Here is a 16087-nt window from a genome sequence, read left to right as displayed (position 1 = left end):
AAGGAGATAAAAATAAAATAATATGACACAGCTAAGTATACATAACATTTTTTACACAGCACACACATACAGTTATTGCAATCAACAGAGCATTTATAGAAAAAACTTCAACAACCACAACAACAACTTGAGAAAACAGAATGAAAAAGAGCAATAAAAAAAGGTATGAATGGTCACCTTCCTGCTGCTACTGTGCTTCTTTTTTTCTGATGTTGTTGTTATTGTTAGATTCACATTCAAATTCTTTCTCCTCATCTCTATTTCCCTCTATTTCTAGAAAGGTTGGTGTCGTTGCTTTGGGAGCAGCGGAACGTCCTTGTAACGTTCTGGTTTTGCGCGTTCTAGCATGTCCATCTCGCGTTGTATGCGCTCTGCATACTGTTTTTCTAGTTGCTGCTGATCCGTCAATGCTGTGCGTATCGCCTCCTTCTCTGCCTCTTTCTCCGACGCGCGTTGCTGCATCTGCGCCTGTAGGAACTTTTGATCCTCTCGCAGCATGGCGCGTCTTCTAGCGCGGTCCTGTGCTTCCACGTCCACTTGGCTCTCCAGCTGCTTGCGGAACTCCGCGTACTCCTCCGCCTCCCGCGCGGCCTCCTCCCGCTTCCGCCGCCTGCCGTCGAGTACCTGCTGGCGGCGGGCGATCAACACATTGCGGCGGAGTCGCTCACGGGCCTCCGCGTCGGCGCGCCATCGGGCCTCACGCCTCGCCCACTCGCGGCGGGCCGCCTCGTCCCACAAGTCGTCGAGGTGCCGCTCGTCCGCCGCCCGCCGCTCGAGTTGCGCCCGCACGTCCGCCGCGTGTCGTGCCGCGTTTTCCCGCCGCTCCCGCCGCGCCGCCGCCTCCGCCGCCTCCTCCGCCGCGACATCCGCGAGAATCCGGCGGAGGGCGTCGCGGTCCTCCTGCTGCAGCAGCGCATACTCCTCACGACGCACCCGCCGCATCTCCTCGTTGAAGGCACTCATCTCCTTCGCAAGCGCCGCACGGGCCACACGCTCAGACGCCAGACGCGCAGCCGCAGCCTCAGCCTCCTCCTGTACAGCACGGTTGAAGGCCTCATCTTCACGCTGACGCGCCTCAGCCTCCGCACGCGCACGAGCCTCGTTCCCAGCCACCTGCGCCGCAAGCGCCGCACGCGTTTTCTCTTTTTGTTGATAGGAAGCCTCAAGGTCACGCTGCGCACGCTCATTTAAAAGACGCTGAGCTTCTTCACGCTGTTGTGCAAAAAACTCCTCCTCACGTTTCTGCTCTGCACGTCGGCGCTCTGCCAAATTTAACTGCTCATGACGCGCATCCGCCACCTGCATTACCTTAAGTCGACTCTCCGCAAGTCGCAAAGTGTCAATCTTCTCACGAAACAAGCGATCATGCCGCTTCTGTGCGTCATCACGGAGGTCCTGTTGTTGCTGAGCTCGCAACTCTCGTGCCTTCTGTAGCAGACGTTCACGCCTTTGTTCATCGGTTTCTGCAAGATCACTGAGCATCAAATCATGCTGCTCACGTTCATGCATTAGCAACTGTGCAAGTCTCTGGCGTCGTGCCACAAGTGCATCATCATGCTGCGCCTGTACACGGTCAAGGTGACGCATTAAATCTTTACTCTGAATAACACGATCTCCCTTCGTCTCCCAGTTCGCTACAAGCCTCATCCGACAGTCTTCCGCGTGCGCCTTGTTAAAGTTCATCTGTTCAATCTCGCGGCGCTGACGTGTTTCAATCGCTGTCAATGCACTTTGTCGTGGCATCTTCGGTTTATTTTGTTTTGTATTGTGTTTAAAACTTTATAGCGCAAATTATATAATAATAAAAATAAAAATATGAAAAGAAAAACTGATCCCGTATAAATCTTTTGGTTGGTATAGTGTTTTCTTTGTATTTGTTTGTCTTTGGGGAAGAACTTGATATATATATATTTTCTTGTGGCTCTATTCTCTCTTCGTAAACCTTCTTCGTTGTGGTGCTAATTCTAAGATTGCGGTTTCTAGTTGCCAAGTACAAGCAAAAAATGCCTTAGACTCGCTTTTTATATAGATAGATAAAGATGATAATAAAAAAAAATAAAAGGAGTATCAGGAAACGATAAAACAAGATAAAAACAACAGCTATAAAAAGTAAATATACGATTATACAATGAAAAGAAATCAATACACTGAAATACCTCTACTGGTAGTAGCTTATAAAGGTTTTAACATAGCAAAATGGATAAAAAAAAAGACTACTTTGTTTTGTACAGATTCAAGGTTTTCCTTGTAACAACATACATTTAAGCTCAAGGGCTGCCAACTGTGCCTCTTCAATTGCTGCTTCTCTTTCAGCAGCTTCCTGTTGTTGTTTGTGAATTTCTGCCCTGATACGAGAAATTTTTTCGTCATTGGCCATAAAGAGTGGTCGTGGTGCAGTGTCAATGGGAAGCATTCCAGGTGGTGCAAATACAGAGCAGTACGGGAAAGGATTTACCACCGACGTCAGTCTATTTTTTCCCTTTCCGAGTTGTTGCTGTTGTTCATGCTCTCTCTCTTCCTCACGTCGTTTCAATCGCACATTCGCCTCCTCCTGCAGCAAGGCATCAAGGGATTGCTGCGTATCTGCGTAGTCGGCAGGTGGAGGTGTCGGAACCTCACAAGGACAGGTACTAGTTTCGCCGGCACCAGAAGCAGCGGACATACGCTTATGCAGAAAAAAATGTTAAGCGGAAAGAAAGCAAAAAAAAACATGATTCAGATTTCAACTGGTATAAGAAAAAGAACTTCCTGTAACCAGAAAATAAAAGTTATGTGAAACACACACACAGAAGTACCAAGTAATTAAAACAAAAAAAAACGCTAGCTTCCCCTGTGTGATCGTGCCTCCACAAGCAGCAGCAAACGCTTGTTCTCAAACGCCCAAATAATTTTTATCTCTTCAATTTTGCCCTTTGTTTTCTCCCGTCCTACTGACTCTAAGTTGCTCAAATATCAGCAACAAACAAAAAAGAAATAAAACCCCAAAAGCCGCTCATCAGCTATTCGATACGGAAGCACACACACAGAGGCATACCTATTCTTTACCAAGGGGTAGTTTTTTTTCTTTTTTATTTCTTTTTCAATTGTATTTATCTACCTTTCTCTAAATATTTCTTGATTCTTCTCCTTATCCTTCTCCCTTTCCTCTTCGTTGCGCCTTTTTTTTTCTTTCACTGTTTTAGTTATTCCGTAGCGCCCTTCATATTGGAGCGTAATCACCCAGCATAACCACAGGTAGAGACGAGATATTATGTATGCGCGGGATCCAGAACACAAACACAGGCTGCATTAGATAAAACGGGAAAAGGAGTGAAATAAATAAAAAAACAACGTATATAAATAAATAAATTTATTTATTTATTTATTTATTTATTTATTTATTTATTTTATATACAACGGTAGCACGTCACCCCCGCCAGTGCCACGCCTACAGAAAAATAAAAATGGTAAGAGTATCATGGGTCAGAGAAAGAAGAAGGATTAAAAGCAAGTAAGTTATCCATATTTATGGTATTGACATTTGTTTACTCTGTACGCTTGCGCTCTGCCCGCTTCTTGATACCTTGGTGCATCTTAAGAACCCTGGTGCCGACGAATGATTTTGGCAGGAGCTTTGTGATGCTCTCCACAATGACGTGGTTGGAGTGCCCCGAGGTACATGTAACAACACCAAGTTTATTGAGTGTCTGTCGCGCCATGGCGGCTGCGCCAACCATGAGGAATGACTCCTTCGGCTTCCGGCTGCTGGCGCCTTGTGTCATGCGGCTGACAACGAGGTTTGGCGTCACGACGAGGACATCCACACCAGCGGGGCCCAACTCGAAGGCGAGGCTCTCCCCGAACGCTTTGCTGAACGCCTTACTGCCGGCGTACGTCGCGAGCATTGGAGCGGGGGCGATGGAAGTGAAGGAGGCGAGTGTAACGATGCCGCCGGCGCCACGTGCCTTCATGTGCGGGGCAACATATTTTGTCATGCGGACGGTTGCCTCGCAGTTTACTTTAATGATGCGTAGGTCGTCTTGTATATCAGCCTCGTCAAAGTAGTTCGCATACGTGTAGTTCACCCCCACGTTGTTCACAAGCACCGCAATGCCGAGGCCATTCAATTGCTGGAACAGTTGTTTGTACTCCTCATCACCGGCAGCAGCAAAGTCAAAGACAACAGACTTTCCTGATACACCTTTCTTTTCAATCTCCGATACCACCTCCTCCAACTTCGACTTTGTGCGGGCAATAACGCAGACGTTAAATCCGCGACAGGCAAGCTCCAAAGCCATCGCGTGTCCAATACCCTCTGTGGCACCGGTAACAACAGCCCAGTCGCCAGCCTTTGCGTACTTCCGCTTCAGGTCCGTGCTGACAAAGTAGTTAACGCGCAAAAAGTTCACAAAACGGTAGGAAGCAAACATAACGGCCACCGCACCGATGTAAGAGAGAACGCTGCATAGGAATGCCATGTCCTTCTTTCCTTCTTCCTTTTTATTTGGAAATTCAGTTTACCTTTTATTCAATATTAACAACAATAAGAATAACACACAAAAAAGGATAATTACTCCTGAAAAATAACTTCTGTTAGTAGTGGTAATAACGGCAATAATAAAGAAGAAAGAAAAAACAGAGCGCACACTTTTACGGTTTTAACTTTGAAGTTGGTACTCCTCAAGAAAGAGGGAAGAAGAGAAAAATTCATTTACTAAAAAGTATTATTATTATTATCATTATTATTATCACATATATATTAGATAGATAGATAGATAGTTACACGTGTGTACATCAACGTTAAGGGTGTCTCTGTACGTATATACGAATATGTCCGCATAACGTAGGAAGCATTTGTCCCTGCCTGTCTTATTCTTACCGCTTTCTTTACAATCCTTAATTTTGCAAGTACAGAAGACTTTCTCTGTTTTTCCTAAGATATATATATATATATGCCCTCATCTTATCTTTATTCTTTGATAGCAACGGCTCTATGACAAGGGAATCAATGGACACCAGCGGTGGTGTACAGTACTGTCCTCTGGGTTGTACATCGCGTCACGGCGTCCTGGGATGTGAAGCAGTCGAATCATTTTGTTATTAACCTTGATGGTTGCTTCCACTACCCCACACTCTTCTGGAATTGTGCTTAGCTGATACTGTCGCACATCCGATTGCGATAAAACCACCGCTGCAATAACGTCGCCGGCCTGAAACGCGGCTGCCGGTGGTGGTGGTGTGAGCTGCGTCTTGGAAGGTCGGAACGGGCGGATGTCCTCCAGCCGCACAACCCCGCGGAAGCCGCCGGCGCACCACCCGCCGTCCACCGCGACGATTTCGCCGTGAGCCCCGACACGCCCCACGCGGGCGACCCGCACGAGAACCGCCGCCCCGGGCCGTGGGCCGACCGCCGCCGCCGAGGAGGAGCCGCTGGGGGGCTGGAGGACCGCCACCTCCCCGCCGTCGGCCGCCCACTGCACGACCCCCAACCGCGAGGCCACCACCCGCCGCCGCCGCACAAAACAACCGTCGCCCGCCCGCACGTCGCCGTCCAAACCGCCATCGCCGCACAACACCGCGCCGGGCGACACACGCGTCCCGGTCACCGCCGTCGTCATTCCGTAAGACTCAACAAGAGGGAGTACTGCTATTATTATTCTTCCTCTTCTATGGACCCCCTCGCCGTACGCTATTACTCCCGTGACCGACACTAATTTGGGTATGTGTTCCGTGTGCGTCCCTACACCTTCCTCTCCTCTGCTGTTTCGCACCTAAACTGTTTCTCGTATTTCTAGCTCACCAAGTGTCTATAAGAAGAAGGAAAAACAAAAAGAACACAGAGCAGAAAATAACAACAACATATAGACTGAGCATCGTACTCAAAGAAATAGTACCAACAAAAAACTCTAATAGTGATTGTATTACATGTAGAATCTTTGTGATCTACTCTCAAAGGGAAACAGTCACAGACCCTTGTGCAAATACACGCACAGAGAGAGAGAGAGAGAGAGATTCATACGTACTGAACAAAAATCAAAACAGAAACAAGGACGAAAGGGAGCTTTACATCGAGCGGAAACGTCCCTTATATGAACCCAATAAGAGAAGAGTACAAGAAGAGAAGGGAATAATAAAAGTGACTACAGAAAGGGGTAGGGGGTGTCCAAATAAAACAAAGACAGATATCCATACAATCTCCTACAGTTACCGAAAAAGGTAAAGCACGGTACTAGCAGGGAATCAGAAACTTATCATGCATGGTATCTCGTCAACCAAACCATCCCAAACCCTTTTAAAAAAAAAAAGAAATAAAAGGCATATGTTTTACTAAAAGCAAAGAAGAATTTAAAAAAAAATGACGAAGGGAATACTAGCACCACAACGTAGAGCTCAGAGAACTGCTGCTGGTGACACAAAAGCCAGGCGTTCCTCAACGATAGATTTCGCCCGCTCCCGCACGTATGCACGCTCCGAAGGCAATATGCGCCACGCTGAGAGTTTAAAAAGGAAGAGCAGCAACAAGCCAATGATTGCAACATAACGGTAGTTTGGAACCCACGCGATTACGTACACGAAGTACGCCGAAAGAAGAATAAGCACGATCACAGATACCACCATGGAGCAACTGGGGAAACAGAACATTTGCTTTACGTTATGAAGGTCTGTATTACGTTTGTATGTATCTTTGAATTCCTTTTCCCTTTTAGATTTAGAATATGTGTGTATTTGTGTAATAAAACTTCGTCTGGTTCTTACTCAAAGAAAAATGAAAACAGAAGAAAAAGAAAAATGAGCATTACGCCATTGTAAACCTTCTTTCCTTACGAAAATATATATTATTCATTTAATGACAAAACGGAGCAATCAATTAAAAGCACCCAAGTTCATGATGAAAACTACATTGCACATGCATACCTTGGTTTGGGGTCCCGAAGCTAAATACAGCAGAACAATTAGCATGAACAGGGAAGATGTTTAACAAATAAAAATTACTCTTCGATACTGTAGGGGTAACACCTACTGCAGTATATTTAAAAAGTAAGTTCAACTTGCATTAACGATTTCTAAAAAAAGTATGAAACACGCGGTCAATATTATGCTAAAAAAATAATAAAATTAATGGTTCACGATAAGGTACCTATTTTTCTACATTATCATTTCACTGTCATCAAAGACTTCTCCTACTGATACTCATCCCACAAGACCCAAATCATATTAGTCCAGGCACTCATAAGAGAACTGAAAATGACAATCCCAACGGAAGAAATAGAGGGTGTCATTCATCTATTATTACTACTATAACCTTATTATTAGTTTCATCCTCTAAACATTTCTCTTGTTTTCCCTTTTTTTGTGCCATTCAGTTGGCACTTCAGTGGGGTATTTTATTTTATTTTTTTTTTTCTTTTTCTTTCCTTTTATTGGTATACACAGAACACTATGACTGTGTGTGGAGTGCTAACTGCCCCATGACAAACAATGTAAAGTGGCAGCACAAAGAGAGAGGGAGGGGGGAAATCATAGATAAAAACTGTTTCTCTCTATTTTTCGCTTTTTTACCTTTTTTTATTTATAGAATGTTTAGTTTACTGTCATCTCTCACAGAGTTCTCTTTCACTTTAGAGCGTTTGTTTCTTTATTATTCATTTATACACACCTCTTACACTCTTTTTAGTCCTCATATGAGCTCACTCTTTATGGTGCCTCTTACACAAGTGCAGAGGCCCCGAATTATTGACGATAGCAGTGGTTTTTGTGCAAGGGCAATGAGAATAGATAATACCAACACAATCCACAGGGATATCAACAGCAAATGATCACGTTTATGTAGACTGTAAAATCCCTCTAGCTCATAAAAAATAATACAAGCAACTCAAACACGACACAAAACAAGATGCCATATTTTTCACTGTAAAATCATTATCATTATTCTGCTTTCTTTTAAATCTCTTCTCATGATTATTTTTTACTGACATCATAGTTCCATTCATCATTTGATGTCTTCCTCGTACTATTGTTCTCCACACCGTGACCACAGTGAAATCAGATATCCTTCATTCCATTCATCACTGTTCCCTAACTCTGTCTCTACATTACCTTGGAGTTACACATCCACCTCATCACTGCTATCACCATGTCATCATCCACAATAAGCTGTAGCGGAAGGATCATTTTAATGTAGATTCCCATTGTGGCATGACTCTTACAATTCCCTGTTCCTGTAATGCATAATGCATATCCCTTGTTTTGGTTCAATCGATAACAAATGTATCCAAGAAATACAGGACTAAACGGCTCAATTCCCACATGGTTTCATAATAGTAATAGCAACCCACAGGAACCCCACTCATGTATATCAGACCACTCACGCAGGAAAACACAATAGCTAATCATTCTTCTTCACGCCTTCCTCGTCTGCGCATCCGTCGCTTCCTTCGTAGGAGACGATCAACTGCAGCGTGTAGATCCTCACGTTCACTCGGGGTTAGCGGAGGCGCCGGGGGAATACCCCATAATGCACGATACTTTTCAATCAATCTCCACCTCTTTGTAATTGACGGACCATTCAGAATCTGCTGATATCTCCTCTCTCGTTCCTCTAAAGTTTCCCCATCAGGACCACTATCATCATCAAATACTGTACGAAAGGGAAAAATACATGATGCACTTGTGTCGCGCAGATGTGCAGGTGTTTCACTCATCTCTTGTTCAGTGGCCACAACGTCACTCCTCCCCACTTGGTTACCAAGTACATCGACAGTATTCTTGGTGTTAACATTACCCTGCACAGGAGACACTGCATTTTTGGATACTGCAGCAACACCAGGAGGATTTGTGAGAGGGTTCAGAGTTGTCTCCACTGCGGCTGCTCTACGTGCAGACCGAGACTCTGCAGTGTCTTCCTGAGCCTTTTCTCTCCGTTTTTTGGGTCGCCACCACAGCAGATATAACAGAATGAGAGCCAAAATAACAAGAAAACCCAGAACCCCAAAAACAATACCAACAATGGCACCAACAGACCATCTCTTGGACCTTGGTATCACCGCTGAGTCACCGTCGTGCAGAAAGGGTTTCCTCACATCACGCGACCAAACATAACGGCGACCGTTAAGAGTCTTAGTAGATGCAACAAAGCAGAAGGTCACATTCTCAGCACCCAATCCATACCTATTGTAGAGACTCGAGGTATCAATATCAACAGATGGGGAATTTGGGGAGGTACTCTCCACACACACACAGAATCTTGAGCCGTACTCACAGACTCACACGGTGTATTAGGCAACACCGCACACACTTCATATGGTTCCTGCCTCCATGAAAGGTCACCCCCCTGCACACCAATCGTCGCCAACACTTTAGCGTGCACAGTGACATTGAAAACAAAGGGATCCTGCAGTATTCTTACTGGAAGTGCAGCGGGGGAAATACCAACACCTGTACCGAAATCCGTGCAGGCGGCATAGTCACCAACTGTTGCAGAGAAAGGACCACCCTCAGCAGACAAGTATACACGATCACTGTTATCGGGCCCAGTGCACATATCAACACTCAATACCTGATCACCACTGTTTACCTTCACGCGCGGGCACCCATTCTCTGGGCACTTCACTAGAAACACATTCTTCATTCCAGTCACATTCGAACCCGTCATTGCATCCTGAAACAAAATTTTGTTGCCCCCAAGAGTGTTCATATACAGTGTGGTCAACACCAGCACATTCACCTCGAGGGGAACTGCACCCCACCGCAGGTAGTGGCCTCGCCATCCCCTCGCTGTTAAGCACAGTGAATACTTCCCAGGGGCAGGAAGGAATGTAGAAGTCGTCCATCTGTAGCATCCAGCAGCAGCAGTACAGTGTGTTGCAATGTCCTCACAGTCTGACTGAGGGGGAACCAGCAGGTAGTTCTGAATGTCATTGGTATTTGGGAAGTTTGTCTCCAACATGGCCTTCAACCCATAATAGGCACTGTTGGAAGTAAATGATGCTCTTGTTTCCCCAGAATTCACAAAGTTCATGGTGAAATTATTAGATATTGGCTTATTTGCAGGAAGTTCAGTCGTGGATTCACGTGTAATGACAAGACTCATACTCCCTGAAGCAGCTCCACGATCAGGCACAAATGCAATGAGATTTGTTCCATTCACAAGAGAAGCTGGCCATCCAGAAATAAGTCTTCCTTCAGGAGTGTAATACCCAGCTGTCAGAGTCAAGTTACTCAGAGGACTGACATTATCCACCTCACAGTAGTATGTTTTTTGACTGGGGGAGATCACCACACTAGGAAAGCAACTGGTAATGGTTGTTAAAATACCATTTGTGTCAGCAGCTTCGGCATAGCAGAGAAATGAGTTTGGCCCAAACAGTAGCCATAACACCACAAGGACATGCAGCACCCGTGACAACGACAGCCTTTGATGCAACAGTGATGTCGTTCTATTCTTCTCACTCACCCATCGATGCCGTGTTCCAGATGCCCCAGAATGCTCAGAGGGCATCACGTTGTGTGTGTCGTTACGCACGTAGTACGCTTCTTGCACGTCACAAGACTGCAGCTGCATTGATTGTACTCTTCCTGTGTTCATCAACTCCATTATGCTGCTTGGTTTGTTTGATTACTTCTTGGTGGTGGTTTGCTTGAGGCTATTCTGTGGAGAAAGGAAAAGAAAAAAAAAAAAAAGAGCACCACTTCCAACGTAAGTTGCCACCTCATACAAAAGAGAGCTTACTATGTCTAATGCTGTTATTATTATTATTATTATTATTAATTTTCGTTTTTTCTTGTTGTGGCTGGTGTTTGTGCACTTCTGCCCCAAATGCAAGATTCTATGGATTTGTTGTACTTATTTCCCATCGATGTTGCAGGTCGATCACCCACAAGTCGGCTCCACGCGGCAGGCTGGCGGGAGAAGCCGCTCGTCGCGGAGGGCGCCTGTGTGGTCGAACGGTGTTGTGTGGCTGTGGCAGAGAACGTGGTGGAGGAGTTCGAGGGGGAAGAGCGGGAGGCGGTCGGGGAGTCCCGCCGGAAACCACGCGGGGAGGCGGAAACGGCCCGCCGGCGACACTTCGCGGCACTCCACCAAAACATGAGAGGCGGCCCGCACACACGCGTCGTTGCCGTCCGGCGCAGCGGGGGAAGAAGTGAGTGGATGGGTCTTATCCCCACGCACAACGGCGGTGGTCGTCGTCGTGTTTTCGAATACAAAGGAGGTGATGTCCTCGCAGCCGCCAGCTCGCAGCACCGCAATGACACCAGCGGCCACAAAAGGAGCGGAGGTGAAGAGCACCACACGCCAACCGCAGAACGGTGGGGGCAGCGTTGATCGCAGTTCATTCATTGGATTGTTACTGTTGATCTTGCTCTTGTTATTATGGCTATGAGAATCGAGGCGACGCAGAGGGTTTCTATCGTATTCATGCATACGCCTGACGAGCCACCGGCCGTGCGTGATTGAGTCATAAACAAAACGTGGCGGCACAATGTACTTGAGTGCGGCGCAACAGCCCAAGTACTTCTCCGTACGCTCCATCACTCCCTCTGCAACGACAAGGTGTGTTGTATTGGGGTTATACGCACTACTGTGGTCAACAGAGCTACCTAAACGACGAATGGCTTTTGATATTTCTCCTTTCTTTTCCCTCAGCGACATGCTAATCTGAAAACACCACTCAGCGGGATCAAAGTCAGATCCCCCCATCTCTTCCTCAGTTGCAGATGCTCTCCCATGGGAGGGCAAATCGTACTGATATTGAATAACTTGCGAAGGTTGTTCTTGCTCCTGTTGATAACGAAATTCCTGTTGGGATGTAACGACCGCTTTAGAGTGAGGGTATGACCCTGTAAAAGAGTCTAGGCGTGCTCGTTTTGGTATGTGCGTATATAGCTGTTTATTCTCATCACCTAAACTATTCCAGGCGACAGAGTCTCCACTATCATCGTCTGATGCTGTTGTTTGCACAACAAATGACGGAAATGAGCCACGCAAAACATCACGAGGCACAACATCTGTGGAATTCACTAGACTGTTTAGAGATATTGAGGTTTCCGTCAATGTAGGACTACCACGTGCCTTGACGTCTAGTGCATGTAACAATGCATCGAGTTCATCATCTATTTCATCACTTTCCTCTGATGTATCATACCGTTCTTGTTGTTGTTTCTGCTGCGATTCTGACCAATTACCGTTATTATTAACACGAGGTTGCACATACTCTTGCAGATGTTCCCTTGTTAATTGTGGGAGTACACATAACGCATTGGGGGGATGTGGTGAGAGAAGAACATGACATCCAAACTGCAATGCTGAAATGTTCTCACTGATATCCCCGCACTTTCGAAGTACAACGGCTGTTCTATTAAGACCGCGCGTTATAAGCCCCATAATATCACACTGCGCACCCCAGTCATAATGGGAAGATATAGCGAAAACGTACGGTGTTGCATGTTTTTTTGAGTGTCCCGATATTTCTTTCCCTTCAACGGATGTAGGATCGTCATGAAGCGGTGTATCTCTTATTCTTTTGTTTTGTACACGTGGTCTCATCTTTATTGCCTCACGCAGTGCTTTCACTGCTTCTGTACACTGTGCATTCCCAAACGCCCCACTCTCCTGGGCAAAACTAACAGATGAATTTATTGTATGATGAAGTAGTCGTTCAAACATAAAACGTACCAGACCAGCTAGGCCATGAATCACGAGTGCAGTATGTTTACACCTGGAATTAATGCTATTGATACTGACAGTGTTATTCTCTATTTTGTTTGGATCATCACTCACTATTTTGATAAGCGCATTATACGCATTATTGATGGCTTCACGCTCATGCACTAATGCCTGTAAGAGCTTTTCATACACCGCACAATGTGTAGAAGTTACAACCTCAGACGCCTTAACCGAATTGTCAAGATGCATTCACTATTCTCGCAAAAAAAAAAAAATGCTGTAAGAATGTTCATGTTTAGGTAAAAGGAAAAGAAAAACAGGATTTACGTGTTTATTATTATTATTATTATTATTATTATTATTATTATTATTATTATTATTATTATTATTATTATGTAAATGATGCAGAAATCCAAGACGGTAATAACAAGAACGGCCGAGAAAAAAAAACACGAAAATTCATCGTACGTAGAGGCCTGCCCACGTATTTGAAATGAAGTACACGAGAGAAAGAGAAAGATGAATGAAGTGGTAGAAGGAGGGTGGGGGAAACAAACACAAATGCACAATACTGGAATTAAACAGTTAAGTAATTAAGAAGAGAAGCCTTCACTCGGTAGGAACTCCACCACCAGAACCAGGACTCCATGAAGGTAAAGAAGGGGCATCAGTTGAGTTCTGCGTCGGTTGTACCTGTTTCTGTCGTTCATTCCTTGATACCGACACATACAGTGCGACAAATATTAGAAATAACAACATGAGAATTATACCAACCAGCATTAGCTTATGTTTCACCATTGTACGATGCATGCGTGTGAGAATTTTACGTGCCTCTGATATCTCCTCATTCACCTCAATGGTGGTGACATTAATACGATGCAGTGTCTCTGTCTGGGTGCGTAAGTTCCCCAGTGCCGCCGCACCTGTCTCCTCCGTCTCGTTCAGCAATTTCTCTGCTCGCAACAGTGTGTTGGATGCCTGTTTCACTCTCTGTGTGTTCTGCATCATCTGCAGTCGGTGCCTGGCCGTCTCATCATCGAGGCCGAGTGCACTGCTGGTGCCCGCTGCAGTCTCCGCGGCAGTTCCCTTCTTCGCCGTGGCGCCCATGAGATCCTCACGATCGGCGGCGGCGCACTCCGCGCGGAGCTTCGCAATCTCCTCCTCTAATCCACGTGCATTCTTCCTGAAGTCCACGAGTCGCTCCTTCAACAGCGGCCGCTGCTCCACCGCTACGTCGTTGCACTCATACTCCATGTTGTTCAGCAGCTCCTTCACTTGCGCCATGAGTGTGGCGAGATGCGAACCGCGCTGCAGACGGCTGCCCGGCCCCGTTGCGGGTACTGCAGGAGCAGCAGCGTTGTGGTTGTTTTGGCGGCCGTCTGCAGCGCCGCGGTGAAGTGTCGCACGCAGTTCGCTAATTCCATCACGTATGTTCTTAACAACATCACGGTACTCTTCCTCATAGCTCTGAAATAATGTTGACATGATAATAACTACAACTCTTGATTTTGCACTACTTTTTTTGTTTTTATTTTCCTTTTGTTTCTGTTGTATTGGCTTGCTTTTCAATTAAGAAGGAGGCTTGTGGAGAGAGAAAAGAATATTCAAAGAAAGAGTAGAAAAAGGAGGTATAAAAAAAATAGAAAATAATACATATATAGTATGTATTAAGAAATAATAGTGAACTACTCTCACATACAGTGCTGCATATGTATATGTTTACATATACACAGAAACATATATAACATAAAATATAGTAGGAGCAACAATGCAGATGAAAACTAAGAAACAGAAAAAAAAAGGAAAAAAAAATATACAACCTCCTCAACTGTTTATCCCTACCGGATTACAATAAATCCTACAATAAGAAACAACAAGGCTACAATAATCCCAATCAGAATCAATTTATGCTTTAATGCTGTGCTCTGCATGCGATTAACAATCCGTCGTGAGTCCATCACCTCTGCATCTGCATCATGGATAGTACTTCGAATATGTTTTATTGTTTCCGTCTGTGTACGAAGTGTATTCAATGTGGCGGTGCCGGTGTCCTGTGCGCCATGCAGTAGTGACTCCGCCTTCTGCAGCAACGCCGTACCGCCGCGCAGTCGCGATGTATTGTCCAGCATACGCGTTCTATTTTCATCCTGCACATCATCCAATATGCCGTTGTTGTGATTACTTCTGTTCGCATAGCCGTTGCCTGAGAGAAGGTCACGTCTGTCGGCCTCCCGCGTCTCCTGCCGCAGCCGCGCCATTTCCTTCTCCATCCCCACAACGCGCTGCTTGCACTCCGCCACCTGCCGCTTTGCCTCCTGCTGGGCGGTTGCTTCCGTGACATCATTGCTCTCGTACGACATACTCGTAATGAGATCACGCAGGTGTGCTATACCTTGCTGCAGCACGTGCATCTGCTGTGCGCGGTTTACTGAGTCATGCACGACTTGTTGTTCTCCCGTACTAACGGATACTGCTACTGGCGATGTTTCTGATGTTGTTGATATATGAGAATGTTGTTGTTGTTGTTGTTCATCGTTGGGTTGGGTCTTCATTGAGTCGCGTAGACTCTGCGCCGTCGCCTCCAGTCGCTGTACACTCTCATTGAAGTCCTCTACGTACGACGCAAACAGACCAGACGTCATGATCACCCTTCCATGTGAGATTCAATTAACCCAATAATAAATAAATAAAAAAGAAGAAAACAGTTCCGTCCAATGAAGAAAAAAAAAATACATTTTAGTCATATAGGGAAGGAAATGAAGACAGAGAGACAGACAATTCCTTTGATATTTATTAAAACATGAAAATAGGGAAAAAAAGGAAATAGAAAGGGATAGATAGGTAGATAGATAGAGATATATATATATATATATATATAATTATATGGGTGATCGATTGCCAGTAGCAGATCATTTTTCTTTTCCTTTTCTGGCGTTGATTGTTGTTTCTCTTTTTTTTCATTCTTTTTTGTTTTCATGTCATTGTTTTCTACACAACGTTTCCCTCTCTCCTTTTTTTGTTGATTTTATTTCTCTTTCGATCTTCTGCAGCACTATCCGTATGAGACAAACCGGGGAAAGAGAAAATGGAGATAATCTCTTTCCATTCTTCTCTATGTTTACTTTTCATTTTTCCTTTTTATTATTTCACTTATTTTGACTTCTAAAAGAGTCTGAGTCCTCCGGTTTTTATCCTCATGGATGAGTGCTGTTAAATCACTCTGCAGCCGCCTCCGCAGAATATCAAAACAAAAAAAAGAAATCCGTGGGAATATTAAAATGAGCTAAAACGAACAAAAGAAAAAAAACTGGCATACATATATGTATACACGCTTATATACGTCTATAACATATATAAGCGTGTATACATGTATGGAAATGTGTACGCGAATTCCCAAAAGGGGTGAAAGATGAAGAGTTAGAGTTAGACAGAAAGAAAAGCAAG

The 16087-nt window shown here is 45.1% G+C and overlaps 9 protein-coding genes across 9 annotated transcripts; all 9 read right to left on the bottom strand.

Annotated features, from left to right (window-relative positions):
* Window positions 1-273: 273 nt before the first annotated feature.
* LSM04_000959 (uncharacterized protein) lies at window positions 274-1743 on the bottom strand (the record flags this gene model as incomplete). Its single annotated transcript, XM_067333573.1, has 1 exon — window positions 274-1743. The coding sequence occupies one exon, from the start codon at window positions 1741-1743 to the stop codon at window positions 274-276; it is 1470 nt and encodes a 489-aa protein (XP_067190391.1).
* Window positions 1744-2233: 490 nt separating this feature from the next.
* On the bottom strand, window positions 2234-2662 carry LSM04_006394 (uncharacterized protein; the record flags this gene model as incomplete). Its single annotated transcript, XM_067333572.1, has 1 exon — window positions 2234-2662. One exon carries the CDS (start codon window positions 2660-2662, stop codon window positions 2234-2236), a length of 429 nt encoding a protein of 142 aa, XP_067190517.1.
* An 862-nt stretch (window positions 2663-3524) lies between these two features.
* Window positions 3525-4457, bottom strand: LSM04_008024 (Short-chain dehydrogenase/reductase SDR; the record flags this gene model as incomplete). The annotated part of the gene is made up of 1 exon (XM_067333570.1): window positions 3525-4457. One exon carries the CDS (start codon window positions 4455-4457, stop codon window positions 3525-3527), a length of 933 nt encoding a protein of 310 aa, XP_067190561.1.
* A 513-nt stretch (window positions 4458-4970) lies between these two features.
* On the bottom strand, window positions 4971-5597 carry LSM04_004186 (uncharacterized protein; the record flags this gene model as incomplete). Its single annotated transcript, XM_067333569.1, has 1 exon — window positions 4971-5597. One exon carries the CDS (start codon window positions 5595-5597, stop codon window positions 4971-4973), a length of 627 nt encoding a protein of 208 aa, XP_067190465.1.
* A 772-nt stretch (window positions 5598-6369) lies between these two features.
* LSM04_004843 (uncharacterized protein) lies at window positions 6370-6597 on the bottom strand (the record flags this gene model as incomplete). The annotated part of the gene is made up of 1 exon (XM_067333568.1): window positions 6370-6597. The coding sequence occupies one exon, from the start codon at window positions 6595-6597 to the stop codon at window positions 6370-6372; it is 228 nt and encodes a 75-aa protein (XP_067190473.1).
* A 1772-nt stretch (window positions 6598-8369) lies between these two features.
* Window positions 8370-10573, bottom strand: LSM04_009422 (uncharacterized protein; the record flags this gene model as incomplete). Its single annotated transcript, XM_067333567.1, has 2 exons — window positions 8370-9159; window positions 9216-10573. The coding sequence occupies 2 exons, from the start codon at window positions 10571-10573 to the stop codon at window positions 8370-8372; spliced, it is 2148 nt and encodes a 715-aa protein (XP_067190591.1).
* A 276-nt stretch (window positions 10574-10849) lies between these two features.
* LSM04_006703 (uncharacterized protein) lies at window positions 10850-12892 on the bottom strand (the record flags this gene model as incomplete). Its single annotated transcript, XM_067333566.1, has 1 exon — window positions 10850-12892. One exon carries the CDS (start codon window positions 12890-12892, stop codon window positions 10850-10852), a length of 2043 nt encoding a protein of 680 aa, XP_067190526.1.
* A 360-nt stretch (window positions 12893-13252) lies between these two features.
* LSM04_007682 (Vesicle transport v-SNARE) lies at window positions 13253-14128 on the bottom strand (the record flags this gene model as incomplete). Its single annotated transcript, XM_067333565.1, has 1 exon — window positions 13253-14128. One exon carries the CDS (start codon window positions 14126-14128, stop codon window positions 13253-13255), a length of 876 nt encoding a protein of 291 aa, XP_067190556.1.
* Window positions 14129-14481: 353 nt separating this feature from the next.
* Window positions 14482-15285, bottom strand: LSM04_008107 (uncharacterized protein; the record flags this gene model as incomplete). Its single annotated transcript, XM_067333564.1, has 1 exon — window positions 14482-15285. The coding sequence occupies one exon, from the start codon at window positions 15283-15285 to the stop codon at window positions 14482-14484; it is 804 nt and encodes a 267-aa protein (XP_067190564.1).
* Window positions 15286-16087: the final 802 nt, after the last annotated feature.

This window comes from Trypanosoma melophagium (genome assembly GCF_022059095.1).
Source record: "Trypanosoma melophagium isolate St. Kilda chromosome Unknown ctg27segment0, whole genome shotgun sequence".
NCBI classification, from domain to species: domain Eukaryota; phylum Euglenozoa; class Kinetoplastea; order Trypanosomatida; family Trypanosomatidae; genus Trypanosoma; species Trypanosoma melophagium.
Note: the sequence above shows the minus strand (reverse complement) of the source record. Positions and strands in the feature narration are given on the sequence as shown.